General features: G+C 36.4%; 1 protein-coding gene across 1 annotated transcript in view; it reads left to right on the top strand.

Annotated features, from left to right (window-relative positions):
- Positions 1-18,369, top strand: part of LOC306872530 (cAMP-dependent protein kinase catalytic subunit PRKX-like) — a 45,491-nt gene that overhangs the window by 23,208 nt on the left and 3,914 nt on the right. The window contains exons 2-6 of the mRNA XM_079421135.1: positions 1,300-1,468; positions 2,358-2,621; positions 7,079-7,198; positions 13,546-13,641; positions 17,035-17,092. Coding sequence (XP_079277261.1) covers positions 1,300-1,468; positions 2,358-2,621; positions 7,079-7,198; positions 13,546-13,641; positions 17,035-17,092 — 707 coding nt within the window. The remainder of the gene's footprint in view (positions 1-1,299; positions 1,469-2,357; positions 2,622-7,078; positions 7,199-13,545; positions 13,642-17,034; positions 17,093-18,369) is intronic.

The following is an 18,369-nucleotide window of genomic DNA, read 5'->3' as shown; positions in this document are numbered from 1 at the left end:
TCCATAAAATGCGTCGCACAAATTCGAACAGTTGGGTTGTGCTGTTGTGTTGTAAACAAATTTTAACCAATGATTCCTAATTGCATCTGCTTCCGGAAGGCCAAATAAAGTGCTTTTGCTTTGGCATAGAAACACACAGCGTCTCCATGATATAGCTGCATCAACACTACTGTGGTTACTGAAACCACGCCGCCTTTCTTGAAATCGCATCATATGACGCCTTTAAAAATGTAAAGCGATCTTAAAAATAAATAAAAATTAAGTTGATCAATTTAATACTTCTTTGCTGAATAAAAGTATTAATTAAGATTAATTCAAAGTATTAAAAATAAAGTTAAAATATCTTACTGACCTTTTTCTTTTTTTTTCTTTTTCTTTACAATAACATCCATCAAAATGTCAAGGGTATTTGTTCTCAGGTGTCTAGGTAAAAAGTCTTTCTCAAGCCAAAGCTAGGTTAAACAAATAAAACACAAGCCTCTCTGCGGTATCCCAGCTCCTTGATCCACTTCATGGCCTTTAAAGCCAAACAACTGCCACTACTCCATGACTGTGGTTTTCCACCTCTTGACCCGAGTGCTAGTACACGCAGTGTACACCAGCTTCTCACGTACAGATTTCTGGGCATGCCTGTTCTTTTTTTCCCCATGATGCTGTAAAGTTGTATGGGTTATCATCAAGTATTAGTTAAGCATTAAGTGTGAGGCTTAGGTCTAAGAGCATATAATAGGATGTATTTTCCAAATAGGCTGTCAAGTTGTCTCCTGTAGGTATTGACCTCTCAGGGTTGTAACAGCACTCTGGTGAGACTGAGTAGCCTGTAACTTGGTGGGTGGTTCAAGGTGCCCTGCTCTCTCAGCTTGAGAGCTCTCTCTGTCGCCATTGATCATATGTGTGTAATTTAAGATCTATTACCCACTGAAACCCGTGTCCCCGTACAGTAGAAATGAAAGACTTCTTTGAGACGGGTCGTCTTTGAGAGTTTTGAGACTCTCCCAGCTCTGAGTACCATTCATCTGTGGACAACAATTCTCTGTGGAGAGACCAAACACAAACATGCTTCTATACTCTGATAATATATAAGAAGTGGGTTAAAGTGGCTGTCACAAAAAAAAAAAAATATAGATTTGATGGTTTCCTTTGGATACTGGGAAGAAAAACTGATCAAAGATGAATAAATTCATCCCCCCATTTTTAAGTATGGCTTAGGTGTACATATATTTTGGGTTCACTGTGAATGAAGAAACATTTTTAACATTGTAGCCGTTCTCCTTATATCAATATTCCAAATTTTTTCAGGTACAGGAACCTTTGGAAGGGTTTTTCTGGTGAAGGATAAAAAGACAAGAGGTTTTTTTGCTCTGAAGGCAATGAAAATTCCAGATGTAATTCGTCTGAAGCAGGAGCAGCACGTGCATAATGAGAAAGAGGTTCTGACGGAGGTGAACCATCCTTTCCTTGTCAGACTGTAAGTGAACACTACACAACATTAACATATAGGCTACAACAGAAATGGGAAGACTGGTTATACAGATATCTCATTAAAATACAGTAGCTTATGATCTGTATAAACATTTAAGTGTGCTGTATAAATATTTCAGCATGCTTAATCAAAAAATATCAGTACCAAATGTTGTTTGACCTTGTACAATCACTTCAATATTAAACTTTGTATTTGTTATCTATATTATCTATATTGTTATCTATATACTAGTCTATACTATATCAGTGGTTCTCCGCGAGCGGGCATCAAGAAATTCAGATATTTCTTATTTTATTTATGTATGTATGCATTTATATATGTGTGTATGTATTCATTTTATTTCATTTATTTTTTTGAAGAGGAATCACATCTTTAAAAAAAAACTGGATATATGAGGTAGTTTAATTTTAAAAGTATGATTTCTAGACCTGGAAAATTCTAAAAGATTAATACATGCTTACAACTCCAAGGGCATTTTTATAATGAATATACATTTGTGTAATTATGCCAAGCTTTAAAATATTTTATCAGGTAAAAAATATTTTTAAAAAACATTATCAAGTAACTCTAAAAACTAAAAGAGACATGGGGCCTTTGAATTTATTTATGGGTGATGTAGGGCCTTGAAGTCAAAAAGGTTGAGAACCACTGTTCTATATCATGGTTATTGACATTACGGCATGACCTCAGCTTGCTATAGAGTTCCTACTGTAATTATTGGTAGTTTACATACAGGCAATTGTTTTAATGCTTTTGTCATGTAAGTCCAGGTCTTTTAATGTATAGTGTATTTGTTAGAAGCATATGGCAAGTATATGTATATGTGTTCTATGACCAAATCACATGTAACACATATAATGTGGACCTTTCTCAGGTTCTGGACGCACCATGATGATCGTTTCCTGTACATGTTGATGGAATATGTGAATGGCGGTGAACTCTTCAGCTATTTACGCAGCCGAGGACGTTTTAGCAACAGCACAGGAATGTTTTATTCAGCTGAAATCGTGTGCGCCATTGAATACCTTCACTCCAAAGAAATTGTCTACAGAGACCTGAAACCAGAGAATATACTGCTGGACAGTGAGGGGCATATTCGATTGACAGATTTCGGGTTTGCTAAAAAGCTGTCAGAAAGGTATGTTGGCAATTAGTTATATAAAAAAGTTTTCAAAAAGTCATGAACACGCACAAAAGTCTCTTATGGTCACCAAAACTGCGTTTATTTGATCAAAAATGCAGTAACAATTACTCAAGTCTTCAGTGTCACATGATCCTTTAGCTATTTGAGTGGTATAGCTAATTTTTCTTTTATTTTTTATTTTTTCTTTTGGATAATTATCCACAGTAGACAGTTATCCAAACAAACATTAGAATCTATCTTGCTTTATCTATAATGTTCAAATTAATTATCTATTAAAGCTGTTTAATTAATTGCATGCAGTGACTTGGGTCCAATTCTGTGCTTATGTAGTAAATTAATAATCCAAAACTAAAAGCCAATATAGTGGAGCATTAGAGCTGCAGACAGTTGAGTAGGTTCTCATATCTGTTCTCTAAAAATGACATTGGTACATTCCTACCTGAAAGTCAACATTTGATGAAATTTAACTGCAGATATCACACTGTTTTTCTGTTTGTTGTTGCTGTCTTCTCAGTTGATGTATTATTACATTGAAATATAGTCATTTTCCCTTAATTCACTGCTAGATAGATCTGTTGATGTTGTGAAATCTTCTGAAGTTATTTTTAAGTACATAAACCAGGGAGAGAGAGATAGCTGAGCAGCAGTTATCTGAAGTTTGTGTCCTTGAAGATTAAAGTTGATTTTAAGATTGGATTGGGTATGCTGCAGATTTTTACCTTCATTCCATGGCATTTTAACATTCCTATTCTTCTCATTGTTAAATGTAAACCGTTAGACCCGCTTTGAAATTCTGTAGGGGATCAAATTCAGTTTTTCAGAATCTTAACTGTGATGTCCGTGAATATATTGCAGCAACGAACCACCATGTCACTCTTCGTTCTTCAAAATATCCAAATGAATGCCTTCATTCAATCATGAAGCATGAATCCCCTACAAAGACATATAGGATTTCTTCTTTGCGGGTATTAAAGCTGTCCTAATATGAGTGTCTTTTACACAAAAAGGCTTAGTTTGGCCCCCTAGAGCATCAGTCAACCCACCGTTATTAATTCTGAATGAGTGCAACCAATGGACCATAGACCTATTTAAGAGTAACCTTGCTGAAATTGAAAATCCCTCTGGTTGTGCCCCCTGATAGTATAACTCAAAAACAGTAAAAGAACAAGAGATTGTGTGTTTGTATGTGTGTGTATGTCCATCTGCAGTGCAGAGTACTGCAGTGCTTTCTCAGAGCAAGCCTTGACCCCTCTGATGTGTAAGCGTGGGTCGTCATTCTGTTTCTCTGTGCATGAGGAAGGACCCCAGATCATCAGTGGTCTGACTCTGATGTGCAAGTGACCCACATATAGAAACTGAAAGCAGTGCCTCCGGTCCAATGGAGAAGACAACTGTTCCTGCAAGCAACAGCTTTGGCTTTTCCAGTCTGAGTAGATAGCGTCTGCACAGACAGTCATGTGGCAACAATGCCACCTGGTGGCTATATTTGCATTTGGCTTTTTGTTCAGAGATAATTGCCGTTTACTTTCATCAATGGTCTTTTAAAGCACCTGTATTGTTAAAAAGAGGACAGGATGAGGACTTTAAAAATCCAGTCCTAGTTCAGGCATCAGGGCTTTTTTTTTTTTTTTGTTCTTGTAGGCGGCATTAGGGCTTTTTTTATCTGTTTTTCTTTCATCATCTTGTCAGAATGTCTGCTCAATATGAGAGCTTATTATTGTCAGAGTTACTGATGAATTACAGGGCTCTTATTGTGGTCATGTTTGTGGGCGAAGGAGGGAACTTGTCAAACGTTAGCTACACAGCTTCAAGTGGCCAATCAAAAATTAAAAAAAATAAAGAGGAAAAAAAGTCACCTTCATCAGAACAGCTTTGATGTCCTAAAGGTTCTTTACGAAAATTTGACTGTGAATTTTGAGATGTTTACAGGCTTGTTACAGCAATGATATAAACTATAGTCAGCCATCACAGCAAAGAGTAACAGTTAAATAAAACACAGACAGGTCTACCTTTTCTAGTCAGACATATAAACACAGCCATGCAGACAAACATATTGTTAAATGAGTCATCAGTTGTGCTTATATTGATAACAGGATCTGATCTTGATAACCGGATCAGTTTCTTCGCTGCTCCAATTAGTATGCAGTCTGATATAATTAGAGTAAACATAAATCGAAAATCACGTCACACCAAACCTCTCTCACAGTTCATTGGAATGCTGTTGTGAGCTGACATTGAGAGGCTTCAGTTAACACAAGGGAGACTAACCCTCTCTATTACAGAGAGAAGAACTAAAACCAGACAGCTGAGTACAGAAAGAGACTGAAATAGAGAGCAAGAAAAGAAGGAATATAAATACTGCGAGAGACATGCATGCAAGCTATTCTGGACCCCTTTTTGTGTAAGTTTGCTGTCACCATGGCAGTATTATGATAGTATCAGCAGTAATATGGCCCAGTGAGGTTATATTGAGAATAAAAGAGGGTCAAGCACTGAACCCTGAGGTACCTCGTTTCTGTGATGTGATTTAGACAACCCTTGAAAAAACTAAATACATATTATTTTAATGTTGAATAAAATATTAAATAAAATTAATCAAAATGTTAAATGCAAATGTTGCTCTCATATTAAAAATGTTTGGTAACACTTTATTTTAAGGCATCCTTGTTACACGTTACATGTACTTACTATTATAATAACAATAAATTATTAATAATTTCAATTAAATAACCCTAAGACAAACCCTAACCATGTAGTATGTACATGTAGTTAATTAATTTTACTCTGTACTTAAATGTATAAGTACACTGTAACAAGGACACCTTAAAATAAAGTGTACCCAAATGTAATGTACAAGTGACAAGTTCATAACTCTGGACTTTGCAATGTTAAGTTAGAAAATTTATATTGTTTTAGTATGTTATTATTGGCCCAGTTAAAAAGTTATATACTCTCATACTTATACAGTATAATGTGCTTTGTCCTAAAAAAGGTTGAAGACCCAGGAGTTAGAACAATCAGAAGGTCGAGCTAAAGATCTGATAAAACCGCAAAACGTTTCTGTGAGACATCTCCAGTATAGCATTTATGTTACTCATCATTTCCTTATACTGAGATACTGGTATTGATAGGAAATCAGATCAGCAGCTCAAACCAGAAAAATGGTCTCCTTTACATACATCATCTCCTTATTGACATTCTGGTATCAACAGATACAATCTTATAATTCTGTTACAAAACCATGTCCAGACAGAAAAGCAAAGGGCAGCCATTTGCTGAAGGACAGGTCAACAGACTCGTTTATCGACCAGCCCCATGTCCCCAAACAAACACAGATTTGTCATTTCACCCCATGGAGCTGCAGCTACTCTGTGTAATCAGAAACCCTCTAGTACAGTGAGCTTCTAGCTCAATATACAGTTACGCTTTATAGTATCCTTGGGTTGAAGTGGATATACTGTCTCTACCTTACACCAGCCAATACAATCCGGGTCCACATAGCCAGCTGTCACAAGGTGTAGTGTAATTACACCCCTCTGTGTGCTATCTAAACAGTCACTGTAGTAGGTGGGCCATGTTACACTGGTTATGCATCTATTTTTATGGTGTTAAATATATAGCCAACACAAATCAATATTTCATGTGCAATACTTTATTTATTTATGGTAAATAGCTATAAGTATGACAATGGAGACTGGTCATCACAGAATAACTTTTCAACCCTTTCGTTTATTTTGGATTTCTGATCATTATTCTGCAATAATGACTGGCTGACATTACTTACACAAATGTATCTCGTACTTATACAAAAGGCCATTATTGAAATGCACGAGTTTTCATGACAATATTATTCGAAGTATAATGATTTAAGTGAATATTTGCATTAAAAATTAACAAAGATTTCAGAATGTTGTAATGTTTTTGCTTTAATTTATTGGTCTAAACTTTAGGATTGATATTTGATTATATGCTTTATTGAAGATATAATCCCCCACAAATACAAATTTTCATCATTTATATCAGTTAAATAATTACAAACCTGTATGGCATTCTTTCTCATGTGAAACATAAAATTATATTTTGCAAATTTTTTATTGGTCACCAAACAGGTTTGGTTTCCTACAATTTTAAAAATATATTTTCATTTGTGTTCCACAGACGAACAAAAGACATACAGGTTTGAAACAACATGAGTGTGAGTGAATGGTGACTAAATTCATTTGTGGGGGAACTATCCTTTTAACATGGAAAAATGTTATTCATTTACTGGCTGAGAAATAGTACATAATTATACACATTTGTTCTTTATTTGTCATTTTCATAGTCCTAAAATATTCCGTTTATTTCCAGGTATAAATCAGATTTTGATCCCAGTGGTCTAAGAATTTGAGACCCTGTAGTTTTTCCCTCTCTGTATGTCCATCACTATTTTATTCTCTCTTTCTTTCCAGGACATGGACTCTATGCGGTACTCCTGAGTATTTGGCTCCAGAAGTGATTCAAAGTAAAGGTCATGGACGAGCTGTTGACTGGTGGGCTCTGGGTGTTCTCATCTTTGAAATGCTTGCAGGGTAAGACGGCACTATGATCACCTCCTAAACATTTTACACCAGGAATCTGTGTAGCCCTGAATGTTTGTAATTTACTTCAGGGGCTCCACAGAGATGTATAAAGTAGATTTGAATGAATTTGTATGACGATTTAGTAATTTAAAGGAAAATTAGCTAATGACCTGAACGCTTAGTATATTGTAATGATGTTATTACAAAGTTTTACCAATAATATCTATATTTTTATTATTGGAAGTGACTGGGTTAGTTGAGAGTCGGAAAACCCCTGATTTACAGCAAAACAACTCCGTAATTGAATTTCCATATTTTAAAAATTCATCACATGTGCGTAACTTTCACGTGTTTGTAAAAAAGGGGAATTTCAAATCCTATTTTATGACAACTATTTTCCATGTATAATTTAACTGCCCTTAGACTAATGGCTACTTGACCAAAACCAGCTGTCATGAATAAATACATGAAGAAAAATAACACTTGCTATTTCATCCTGTATGGCTCCGACTGTACATTTGTACTGGCTTCTGGTCAGGAAAAATCAGCTATTGTCAAATATACACCTGCTAGAGGGCAGCAGTGGAATATTAGACACTGAGTTCTGCCAAAGGCCCAAACCTCTATGTGCATGTCTCAACGCAGATGGCCTCTTTCAGTGCTGCCTTGATATTTATCCATATTATATTTATCCTTATTTGCCTAGACGTTTATCCCTGCGGCCTACATTTAGTGTCCACAAACTGGCATATATAATGTGCACACAGATAATCTGTTCATATTTACAATATCTCAGGGGGCGGATGCGTTTCTTGGAATATATCTTGTTTACAAAAAGATTACATCCAGATTAAATTCTTATTACCAACACATGTGGGCATAAATGTGTGGTAGAACAGCATGCAAAATTTGTAGATACATTTTGGACAAATTATACATGATGTTTTTATTTCTTTTGGCATAATCTCTGTCTTGCACAAGTAAAGGTGTTCATTTTGTCACATGGACTCCAAAGCGGTGTGAAACTAAACTTCTTCCCTCCTGGTATAATTTTGGATGCTGTAGTGTATATCCCATCCAAACTGCTCCATTCTCCTACCTCGAAATCTCCTACCCTTGAGCTTTCACAGGCTCTCATGTGGAGGAAAAAGTGACCCAACCTCTTCATTCATCCCAGACTTCTTTTGAAGTGTTGACTCCTGCATGTGAGTGAGAGAAAAAGACCTGGTCCCTTATTTGTTTTTTCAAGAGACAGACACATGAACGTAGGCACAGCTTGCCCAGACATACAAAAGCTCCCTTCAGTCATCTCTGAGACTGTGAGTGTGCTAGTCTGTGTATGTAAAAGGTCGTTTGAGACTCCTTCGCGGAAAATGTAGCAAGAGCTGAAATGACTCCTCCTGGATTGAGCCATGAAAAGGATCGCAACCTCAACGCAGTGACCGCATATGTGGATGTGTGCAAATGTCTTGTTGGTGCTATTCTATTTCAGACCTAGCTACATGTAGGTACAAAACTGGTGAAAATGTCAAAAACTTATCTTACAAATGCATAAAAAAAAATTGTTCACAAACAGGGTAAATAAAAAACAGAAGTATTTTAGATTGAGACAGGGTTAGAAGCTTCACATGTCTGGAGATTGAGAAAGATACAGAGAAACTCACACTCAAATCGTAGGGGGGTCAATAGGAAATAACACATACTGCTTCCAGAAACTCTAGTCTCACTCTGGGCTCTCTAGAGAGATCACCTCCTTGATTAGCTTCAGAGTTCAAGTAAAATTTGATGTACATTTGTTTTTCCGACTGGTTTTAATGTAACTGGCAACTCAGTAAAACAAGTTTTGCTTTTTTTGCTTAAGATTTGCTTTTCTGGCCATGCACCATGTTGATTCACCTTACAATCTACACTTTTTTTCATTAAAGGAAATCTGATTTAATGGGAGAGGGGTGGGATATCACCTACACTACTGATCAGAATTTCAAAATTAAGATTAAGGAGGCATTGAATTGATCAAAAATAGGCATTTAGAATTGTTTTCTATTCATAAAAAAAATCCTGAATCCAAAAATAGCATAAGAGACGTTCAAAAACTAAAAAAAAATATATTACAAAATATCTTAGCAACCTCAAACTTATGAACAGTAGAGTGGAATGGATATACTGTAAAACATTGAAACAAACCTGTTAAAACAGCAGATCTTTTTATCATTAAAATCCTCCAGTCATTTAAGTGATGCTTATTATTCCTGAAAAAAAACAGGTATTTCTTATTGCTGAAGCCATTGCCTGCAAAGATCTTACAACTGATGTGTGGAATCTTGTTAAGAGGAAGTACGTACAAATCAGGAAAGGGGTACTAAGTATTTCCAAAACAACAGGTTGGCCATGGAAAACATTGACAGCCGTAAGTAACTAGTGGAGACGCTAGGGAACCATAACAGCAATCCAAAGAAAAAAGTACAGGGTGTGGGTGGGTGGGTGTGTGTGTGTGTGTGTATGTATGTGTGTGTGTGTGTGTGTATATATATATATATATATATATATATATATATATATATATATATATATATATATATATATATATATATATATATATATATATATGACAACAATATCCTGTTATCTTCATATGTCTGGGCTGTGGAGTAGGATGGCTAGGCAGAAGCCATTACTTACAGAAACATCTATGGCTGCCTAAATTCTGAAAACAAGACAAAGCAAAACAAACAAAAAAACCCAGTTGATTTAACATGAGGTCTTTATACGTTTTATGTCCTACATATACATCTTTTATATCATCTTCTGACCCATATACAGTACAAACTTTGTAATAAGGATTTTTATTACATTTTTAGGAACTTTACAGGCAACAAGCACATTTACTAAAAGCAGAGTGCCCTTGAGTTCAAAAACAGCTGTATAGAGTGTAACAGAGTGCAAGGGTCTCAAGTCAAAACACATTTTTCAAAGTGTCTTAAAAATACTAGAGTCGTGGCATGAGGTGCTGAAAAAGAGCAAGACACAATGCATAAATAAATGTTAATTTGCATCATAGATTTGAAAATATTCCAAGTGGAATTCAATAATGTATCCTGTGTTGAAACAGACAGATTGACTGATTGAAATTCAGGCCTATTCAATGATAACGAAAGAAAACAAACAACATATTGATTCTAAACACAACTTGTCTGCCACAATAATGTCTTTCTTAGCAAATATCAGTAAATTTATTGATAATTGATTGACTAATATAAATTATTTTGATTAATCAGTATATCATGTCAGTAATTAGATTTTTTTAAATCAGTTTACAGTCTTAAGCCGGGCTCACACTGTGCGATTTTTAATAGTCTTTTGCGATTGTTGCTTGTCACACTGTACGAACATGATCCCCATGTCAGACTGTAGGATCTCAGTTGTCTTAATGTCAGACTGTACGACAGTCAAGACGCGATAAAAACGGACGTACTCAAGAAGACTTGTCCGGAGTTTTACGTCATCAATACGTGACCCGCGTTCTCTCGCTATAATGGTAGCTAGCAAACAACAGCAACGTGTAGCGTTAGTTTTATTAATTACATGCCTTGATGTTAAAAAAAAAAAAAAAAACGAAAAAGACAACGTGTGTGGAGTAAGTCATGGCTGGGCAAAAGAGGACTTTATGGACTTCCAGTTCTACAGAGCGAACTTGAGGTAATTTTGTTATTCGAGTTTAAACATCCTGCCCCTTAATAAATAAACTTAAGTAAACTTTACTTTGTACATATATTGTTTTTACAAATAATGAATGGTTTGAAGTTGTCGCGCTAATTGTGTCATCAAGTTCAGTGCTCCTATTGGTTCTTGGTTTGACGGTCGTCGTAGGAGATGAAATCTTCTGACACTGCCAGAATTTAATCGGAGGAAAAAATTGATCACAACGGCCATTAATCGGCTGTCGGTGAACATGTCAAACCAGCGATCTAGACAACCGATTTTAGCCTAGGATTATAGGAATATTTTAGGTTAGATTTTCAAAATTTGTCTCAGACGAACAAATCGTGGCCAAAATCGCACAGTGTGAGCCGGGCTTTAGTTATAGTACAATATTTAAATCAAGAGTTCAAGAGCAATTTTTTAAAATGTTTTTCTCAGAGGAATCTTGGCGACACCTGTGCTGTTATGTAAAAGTTTCAGTTTCATAATTCTCCTTTTTTCCCCTGTCACAGGCCACTGCTTACGGTAACACTATAGAGACTAATATGTCTCTTCCTTTCCATCTCTCTTTTCCATCACCCACAAGATGGAATAGCTGCAAGTTCTGCTCTCCTGGCTTCTCTCTTTGTTTATGGTTTCCACACTCAGTCAGTACTGTTAGTCCTGGTCAATCCATTATGTGGAACCACCTTATTTTACATCTTTCAGAAGGCTGCAGCTAGAGGCCTTTAAAGATATAGAAAATTCTGTCATCATTTACTCACCTTAATGTCATTCCAAACCTTTCTTTATTCAGTCAAACCCAAAAGTAGATGTTTATAATGTTCTTTTCCATTGAGTAAAAGTTTATGGGTTTAGATAAACAACCTAACCCACTCCATAAAGAAAATCAATCAATCAATCATAACAGTAATGTATATGACTGAAATATTTGTATTGCTTTTATTTGTCAAGAATGAATGGTACATGGTTGGTCTAGAATTAAATTAAGTATTAAATCTAAAAGGAATAGCTTACTCCACTACCTTCAGGCCATCCAAGGTGTAGATGAACTTGTTTCGTCATTGGAACAGATTTGAAGAAATAATTTGGAGAGAAAAAAAACAAAAAACATTACATTAACTGTTTACCAATTGATCCTCTGCAGTGAATGGGTGCCATCAGAATGATAGTCTGAACAACTGATAAAAACATTACAGCAATCCACAAGTCATCCACAGTACATCAGCTGTGAAGTGAATCTTGTGACGTGAAAAGCTGCATGATTTTAAGAAACAACCATTACTTTAGTAACTCTAAAAGTCCTTTATCCATAATATTGCTTTCTCTAGTAAAAAGAAGTCAACTTGTCTGAATCAGGTGAGAAATATGCACAGATGGAGCACCATTTACAAGTGAAAACAGTCCAAATCAGTTATAAACAAATATATTGGATTTTGATGTGAGAGGACAAAAAGGATGGACATTTTCACTGTAGTAAGTGTTGTTATGGATTATGGACTCATATTTTGGCCAGAAGCAATGGTTTAAAGTTAAAATGCCCTAATCGTTAATTTGTTTATTACAAACACACAGCTTTTTGCTTCACAAGACTTCAATTGATGGATTGGTGTCATGTGGATTACTTGTAGATTATTGTGATGTTTTTATCAGCTGTTTGGACTCTCATTCTGACGGCACCCATTCACTGCAAGAGGATCCATTGGTGAGCAAGTGATGTAATGCTAAATGTCTCCAAATCTGCTCCAATGAAGAAACAAACTAAATCTCTATATTGGCTAGCCTGAGTACTTTTCCAGCAAATTTTCATGTTTGGGTGAACTATCCTCATTCTGTGTAATACTCTTTGAAGCCATCTCACATTTGTCCTCCCTGTTGTGCAACTCTGCAGTAATGGCTTGTTCAGTGTCAATCACTGCAGGTTCTTTGACTCTATATTTTGCTGCTGATGTATGTCTCGTCATCTCATCTTCACTGTTGACATTTGAGTTCCGTCATTGTCAGTGATCTGTGCCCTCATGAGACGTCAGGTGGTCGCCTAGTAACAGGCTCATTAGCATCTCTCACCTCATCTATCCCTCATATTCAGCGGCTCTTTTCAGCGCCAGCTGGATGCAGGCATTAAACACAAGCTCATTGAGACTGCAAGGATGTTTGATGGCATGTTGGTCGAGGCTGGAAGTCTGTAATGGAGGAGTAATGGATTACACAGTATGAGCGGTAGAATCACTCTAACAGACATTAGAGAACACACATCGCATGGACAAAAAGCATTATACTGAGACACAGTAAACCGTAATCATTTAGAGGCCTAAATAGCACCCTCAGCCCTTGCAGTCCTCCTCCAGTGGCACACACCAGGGATGCATAGGTGAAATGTACACCTAAATGTGATGCTAAATGCAAAAGAATGATCTAAAAAAAATGATCTAAATTTTCACTTATATTGAGTCGAATATTGAAATATGAATAATTGCAGAGGTTTTTATTGGACTAAACTGACAGGACTAAGGTCTAAGCCGAAGATAAAGTTTGTGCATTCGTTTTTGGCATCTCAGCAGAACTTTATTGAATTCAGATAAAGACAGAGGACACTAGTAAATGTCTTTAAGGATTTTCCTGTTCAGTGTCATTCAATTTTCTTTTTTTTTTCTAAGGTATCCACCATTTTTTGATGATAATCCCTTTGGCATCTACCAGAAGATCCTGTCCGGAAAGCTGGAGTTTCCACGGCATCTGGATTTCTATGTAAAGTGAGTTTGATAAAGAAAACCCGACCGAATGACACATTCCATATTTATAGCATACATAAAACACAATGTCTAGTGAAATCATGTCAGCATCAACATGAAATATTATTTGATCTCAAACTTATGTGTGTGGGGGGAAAAGCACAAGTCTGTTTATTGCTAGCTAAAAGTAAAAAAACAATTAGATTTAAAAATATGAGGTGAAAAACTATATAACTAAAACTAGAAAAGATTAAATGAAAATTAAAAATGTTTTTAAAATACTGAAATAAAATAAGTTTTAGTACAAAAATTGATCAAATTGAAATAAACTAATAACTAATAATGAAACAAACTAAATTGAAATATTAAAGAAGATCCAATAAAAACAGATGCATTTAGGAAGATCGGGGATCCGCGGATTCCCTTTAAAAACGAAAGTAACATTAATCCTCTGCATCTTCAGCGGCTCAGCCGTCGGGAGTAAATTACGACTGCTATATTCATTATTACATCCAACAACAGAACACCTCAATCGCTTAATCAAAGACGTTCTTGTCTTCCCCTGCACCGGACTCCACATAATGGCAGACAGCTCTCAGCTCACTGAGGGCGGGTCTAAGGTAAGACGGCCTTGTCAATCAACTATTGTGGGAGTGGCCTGTGCAGAACTATGTCATTCTGACAGGAATCTCAGAACAGCCTGATTGAGAGAGAGGACTTTAAAATGGGGATTAAAAAAAAAAAAAAAAACACTGGGTGGATTTTTATCATTATAGGGTGGATGTGTACACATGCTTCTAGCACACATTTATGTTCAAACAACATGTAAAGTGAATTTTGCATCCGATGACCCCTTAAACAAAATCGTAAATACAGTAAAAACAAACTTTTATAGACATTTTTATTTTCAGTAATAACAGGTAGTCCTTGCTGCATCTCTATAACCAAAAAGGGGTCTTTGACATGAAAAAAGTTGAAGACCCCTGTTTTAGAGTTATTCATGCATTTACATGTGCATGCAGTTACAAACTAGCTCATGTCCTCTAATGAACTTGTCTAAACATGTCAGCTAAGCACACTGGAGTGGAGGCATCCTCCAGATTGCAGACAGGTGGGTGTGTATTTATTCCACACTATTACCCATGGTGCTTTTGAACCAAAGAAGCTCAGGATTCAGCAAACGACCCACTGTCCCCTCTTTATGTTCAAAAAACTAATCCTTGAGTTTATCCCTCTTAATAAAACACAACAATATCCTCTCTTAGTTTTAGTCATTGCAGCTGTACAAACACACACACAAAATGATATCACAGCTGCATTTCCTAATATGGCTTTTGTCCACTAGGGGCTAAACTGGCTGCTTCAAACAGTCTGCACTCCACAAACAAAGACAGCTTGAGGAAGCTCTTGGAAATACAGACAGACAGTCACCTTAGGCAAAGCGAATCTGTGTTTCCTTTCGACTGGCATGTTTACTCTAGTTACAATTGTGAAAGTAGCCGAAACTACGATTTATGTCAGTAGGGATTTACCAAGCTTGATAAGATAATGGTATCCTGAAGTCAAACACACATGATCATTGGAGAATGAATAACATCTGCAAGGGAGGCTAGAGTGAATGGTAAGGTCATCTGTAGCACGATCGCTCCAGGCGTCTCTGGTGTTAGGTTGAGTGAGAACATCAACGGCACAGCAGTAAACATGCTAATGCGCTCGTGTTCACAGCTTGAAGTCTGTTGGGTAATATATACAGATTGGTTTTAAAACCTAATACATAAGCGTTATGTGAAAAGCTTAGTGCAGGTAGATTTTATGCGTGTAGAAATTGTTTTTATGTTGTTAAGATGCATTATGAATAATCTCTTTAAGAGAGTGGTGGTACTTTTTCAGTAGGTGTACTACAGGCCTTTGTCAGAAAATAGAAGTGTGTGCGATGTTTAGTAACATTTTGTTTCATGAATTGTTTGGCCTATTGTAACATTTTGGTAAGGGTCCATTTTTAACAGTATTTAAATACATTAGCTAACATGAACTAACGATAAAAAAGGCTTCTAAAGTATGTATTAACGTTAGTTAACTGTTAGTATTATTTAATGGATACAACCTAACATAAACTAAAAATAAACAGTTGTAGGAGTTGAATGGTTGTTAACTATAACAATTATTATTATTTATATCAACCACGTTATCTAAGATTAATAATAAAACTGTACCTGTAAAGGTTTTCTTTTTTTTCTAATGTTAGTTAATGCATTAAGTAATGTAAGCTAGTGGGACCTTACTGTAAAGTGGAATCTTTTCCTTTAAAGTTTGTTTCTTGAAAAAGGGAACGGCACACTTTATTCATGTTTCTTTTTGAAGTAATTATTTATGTATTAACTACATTACTTTTTCAGGACTTGTTTTGAAGTATTCAATTAGTATATTTATTTTAAAGAGCAGATTTAAGATACTGTAAATTTATAATGTTGTGATGCCTAAATTCACTTGAAGCATACAAACCCAATTTTTCCATAGAATTTAAATTTAAATATTACATTTAAAGAGGTCATCAGATGCGACATGCATTTTTACAAGTTGTTTGAACTGAAATGTGTGTTGCCAGTGTGTGTACACAACCACCCTATAATGATAAAGATCCACCCAGTGATTTTTTTTTTTTTATCTAGTTAAATCATTTCCCCTTTCTCATATCAAGCCATTCTCAGATACCTGTCTGTGTGACGTCACACAGACCCAAGCCCCTCCCACGATTGTTGATTGACACTAGCGTTTACCTTAGACCCGCCCTGAGTGAGCTGTTGTCAGTCCACCATTGTTTCGACGCTGGAGCGGTTTCAGACAAGAATGGCTCCGAAGCGATTGAGGTGTTTTGTTGTTGGATGTAATAATGAACATAGCAGTTGTCATTTACTCCTGAATCATTCGTGATCCAGCCTCACCTATAGAAGAATGAGTATAAGGTTCTTTTATGAAGCTTTGCAAATCGCCTTTCCTAATAATGTGCAAGTTAGCAAGTTCCGCGGCTAAAGTAAACAGTATCATGAGAACGACTCGTCACCCCACGGAAGAGAGGGGCGGGGTGAGCAGAGCTCATTAGCATTTAAAGGAACGTGGACTAAAAGGGCTTGCTGAAAACAAAGCTTTGACAAGGTAAAAAGGGTGTTGCTTTACACTACCATTGATAAATTTTAACCAAAGTATGTTATAGACTTTTCAATAAGACCCTAAAGAATCATATCAACTTGTGGAAAATGGGCATCCGATGACCCCTTAAAATATTGATGTGTCTCTACTAATACCTGCCTTCATGAAATTGAGCATCTTAATTTTCTTGTGTTTATTCAAATAATTTAATGTTTAAATCAGGTGCATTTTAGCATATTGGTTCTCATCTTGCCTTTGTTTATCTAGAGACCTAATCAAGAAGTTTCTGGTGATTGATCGGGCAAGAAGGCTTGGAAACATGAAGGTAAGCAAGATGCTGGTGACAAATATTGTATATAGTTCTTCTTGTATGGTTGAGCAAAGTATTTCAGCAGGAATCAGCATCTGGAATATTTCCTTTGAGAACGCTGTATGGCTATATGGCCTTTTTATAGTCATCTCAAATTCAAGGCCATGTTGAAAATCTGTGAATCATCTAACAGAATAAACTCTGTTTCTAGGCCAGCTATGCATCTTAATAAAGCTGCACGTGGCAAATAATAAGACCTTGATTGAGTCTTGCGAGATCTTTCTCCCAAAGGCCACAGTATGCCACATATGTTTCCAGTTACGATAAGAAGGCTTGCTATCTGCCTAGAGGGGATGAGATGAGTTTCTGGAGAAACTCCCTGGACATTCAGAGAGTGATTCTGACACCGGGCAACTCTCCCACGATACCTCCTTCCAACTCCCATCAGACGAGGTGGATACTGGGGAAAGAACTACAGACAGAGTTCTTGTGCAAAATGTTTCTGCATCTTTAGCAATAGTAATTCAAACAGTTGCGGTTTAATGGCATTTACTTTTCTAAATTGTCCTTTCAGAGGAAATAATTCAGTAACTGGCGCCAGATGAAGTGGCAGCATGCGCCAGGCCTGGCATGAGTAATGTGATGCATATTGTGATGGTGATGTCATGGGAAGTTTGTGAATGATTGCGTCTGAGCGTCATTTTCCCATTAGCTCCAGTTAAGCTGTTATTATAATTCTCCACTCGTGAGGAATGAGATCTGCTGAAATATGTATCTTACTGCTCTGTTTGTTTGGGGTTTGTTCGCTTTTGTCATCAGATCAGATTCAGAGTAAGACACAAAGATGGAAAAGCTTTTTCAAAAGAAATGTCACTTTGGGTGGACTTCCCAGGCTAAATGCTTCTGTTGTTAATTTAGCACTTTGCTTCTTTTGCTTTTTCTCCTCTGACTACATACATTGAGATTTTAAGACCCAGCAGCCTAATCACAGCTGTGTTTGCACTGTTTCCACAGCAAGGCCAGGTCCTGCTGGCAGCACTCATTCACAAGTGCTGATATCTGTTATTCCACTTGAGTGGATGTGTGTCTGTCATGGTCCCACAGTGCAATGTATGGCCCAAATTCTGAGGTTTCTAGAAGACCTCAGTAGGTTAGCATAGTTGTCCCACTTTTCTTTTCCCTCTCTAAGAAACTTAAAAAGACAAACAGTACAGTGACTGAAAAGACTGTTTGGGGTCAAATGAGAAGTGTCATGTTCGAGGTTTTTATTCTTACTGTGGTGGTTTGTCTCA

Source organism: Barbus barbus, assembly GCF_936440315.1.
Source record: "Barbus barbus genome assembly, chromosome: 7".
Classification (NCBI taxonomy): domain Eukaryota; kingdom Metazoa; phylum Chordata; class Actinopteri; order Cypriniformes; family Cyprinidae; genus Barbus; species Barbus barbus.
Note: the sequence above shows the minus strand (reverse complement) of the source record. Positions and strands in the feature narration are given on the sequence as shown.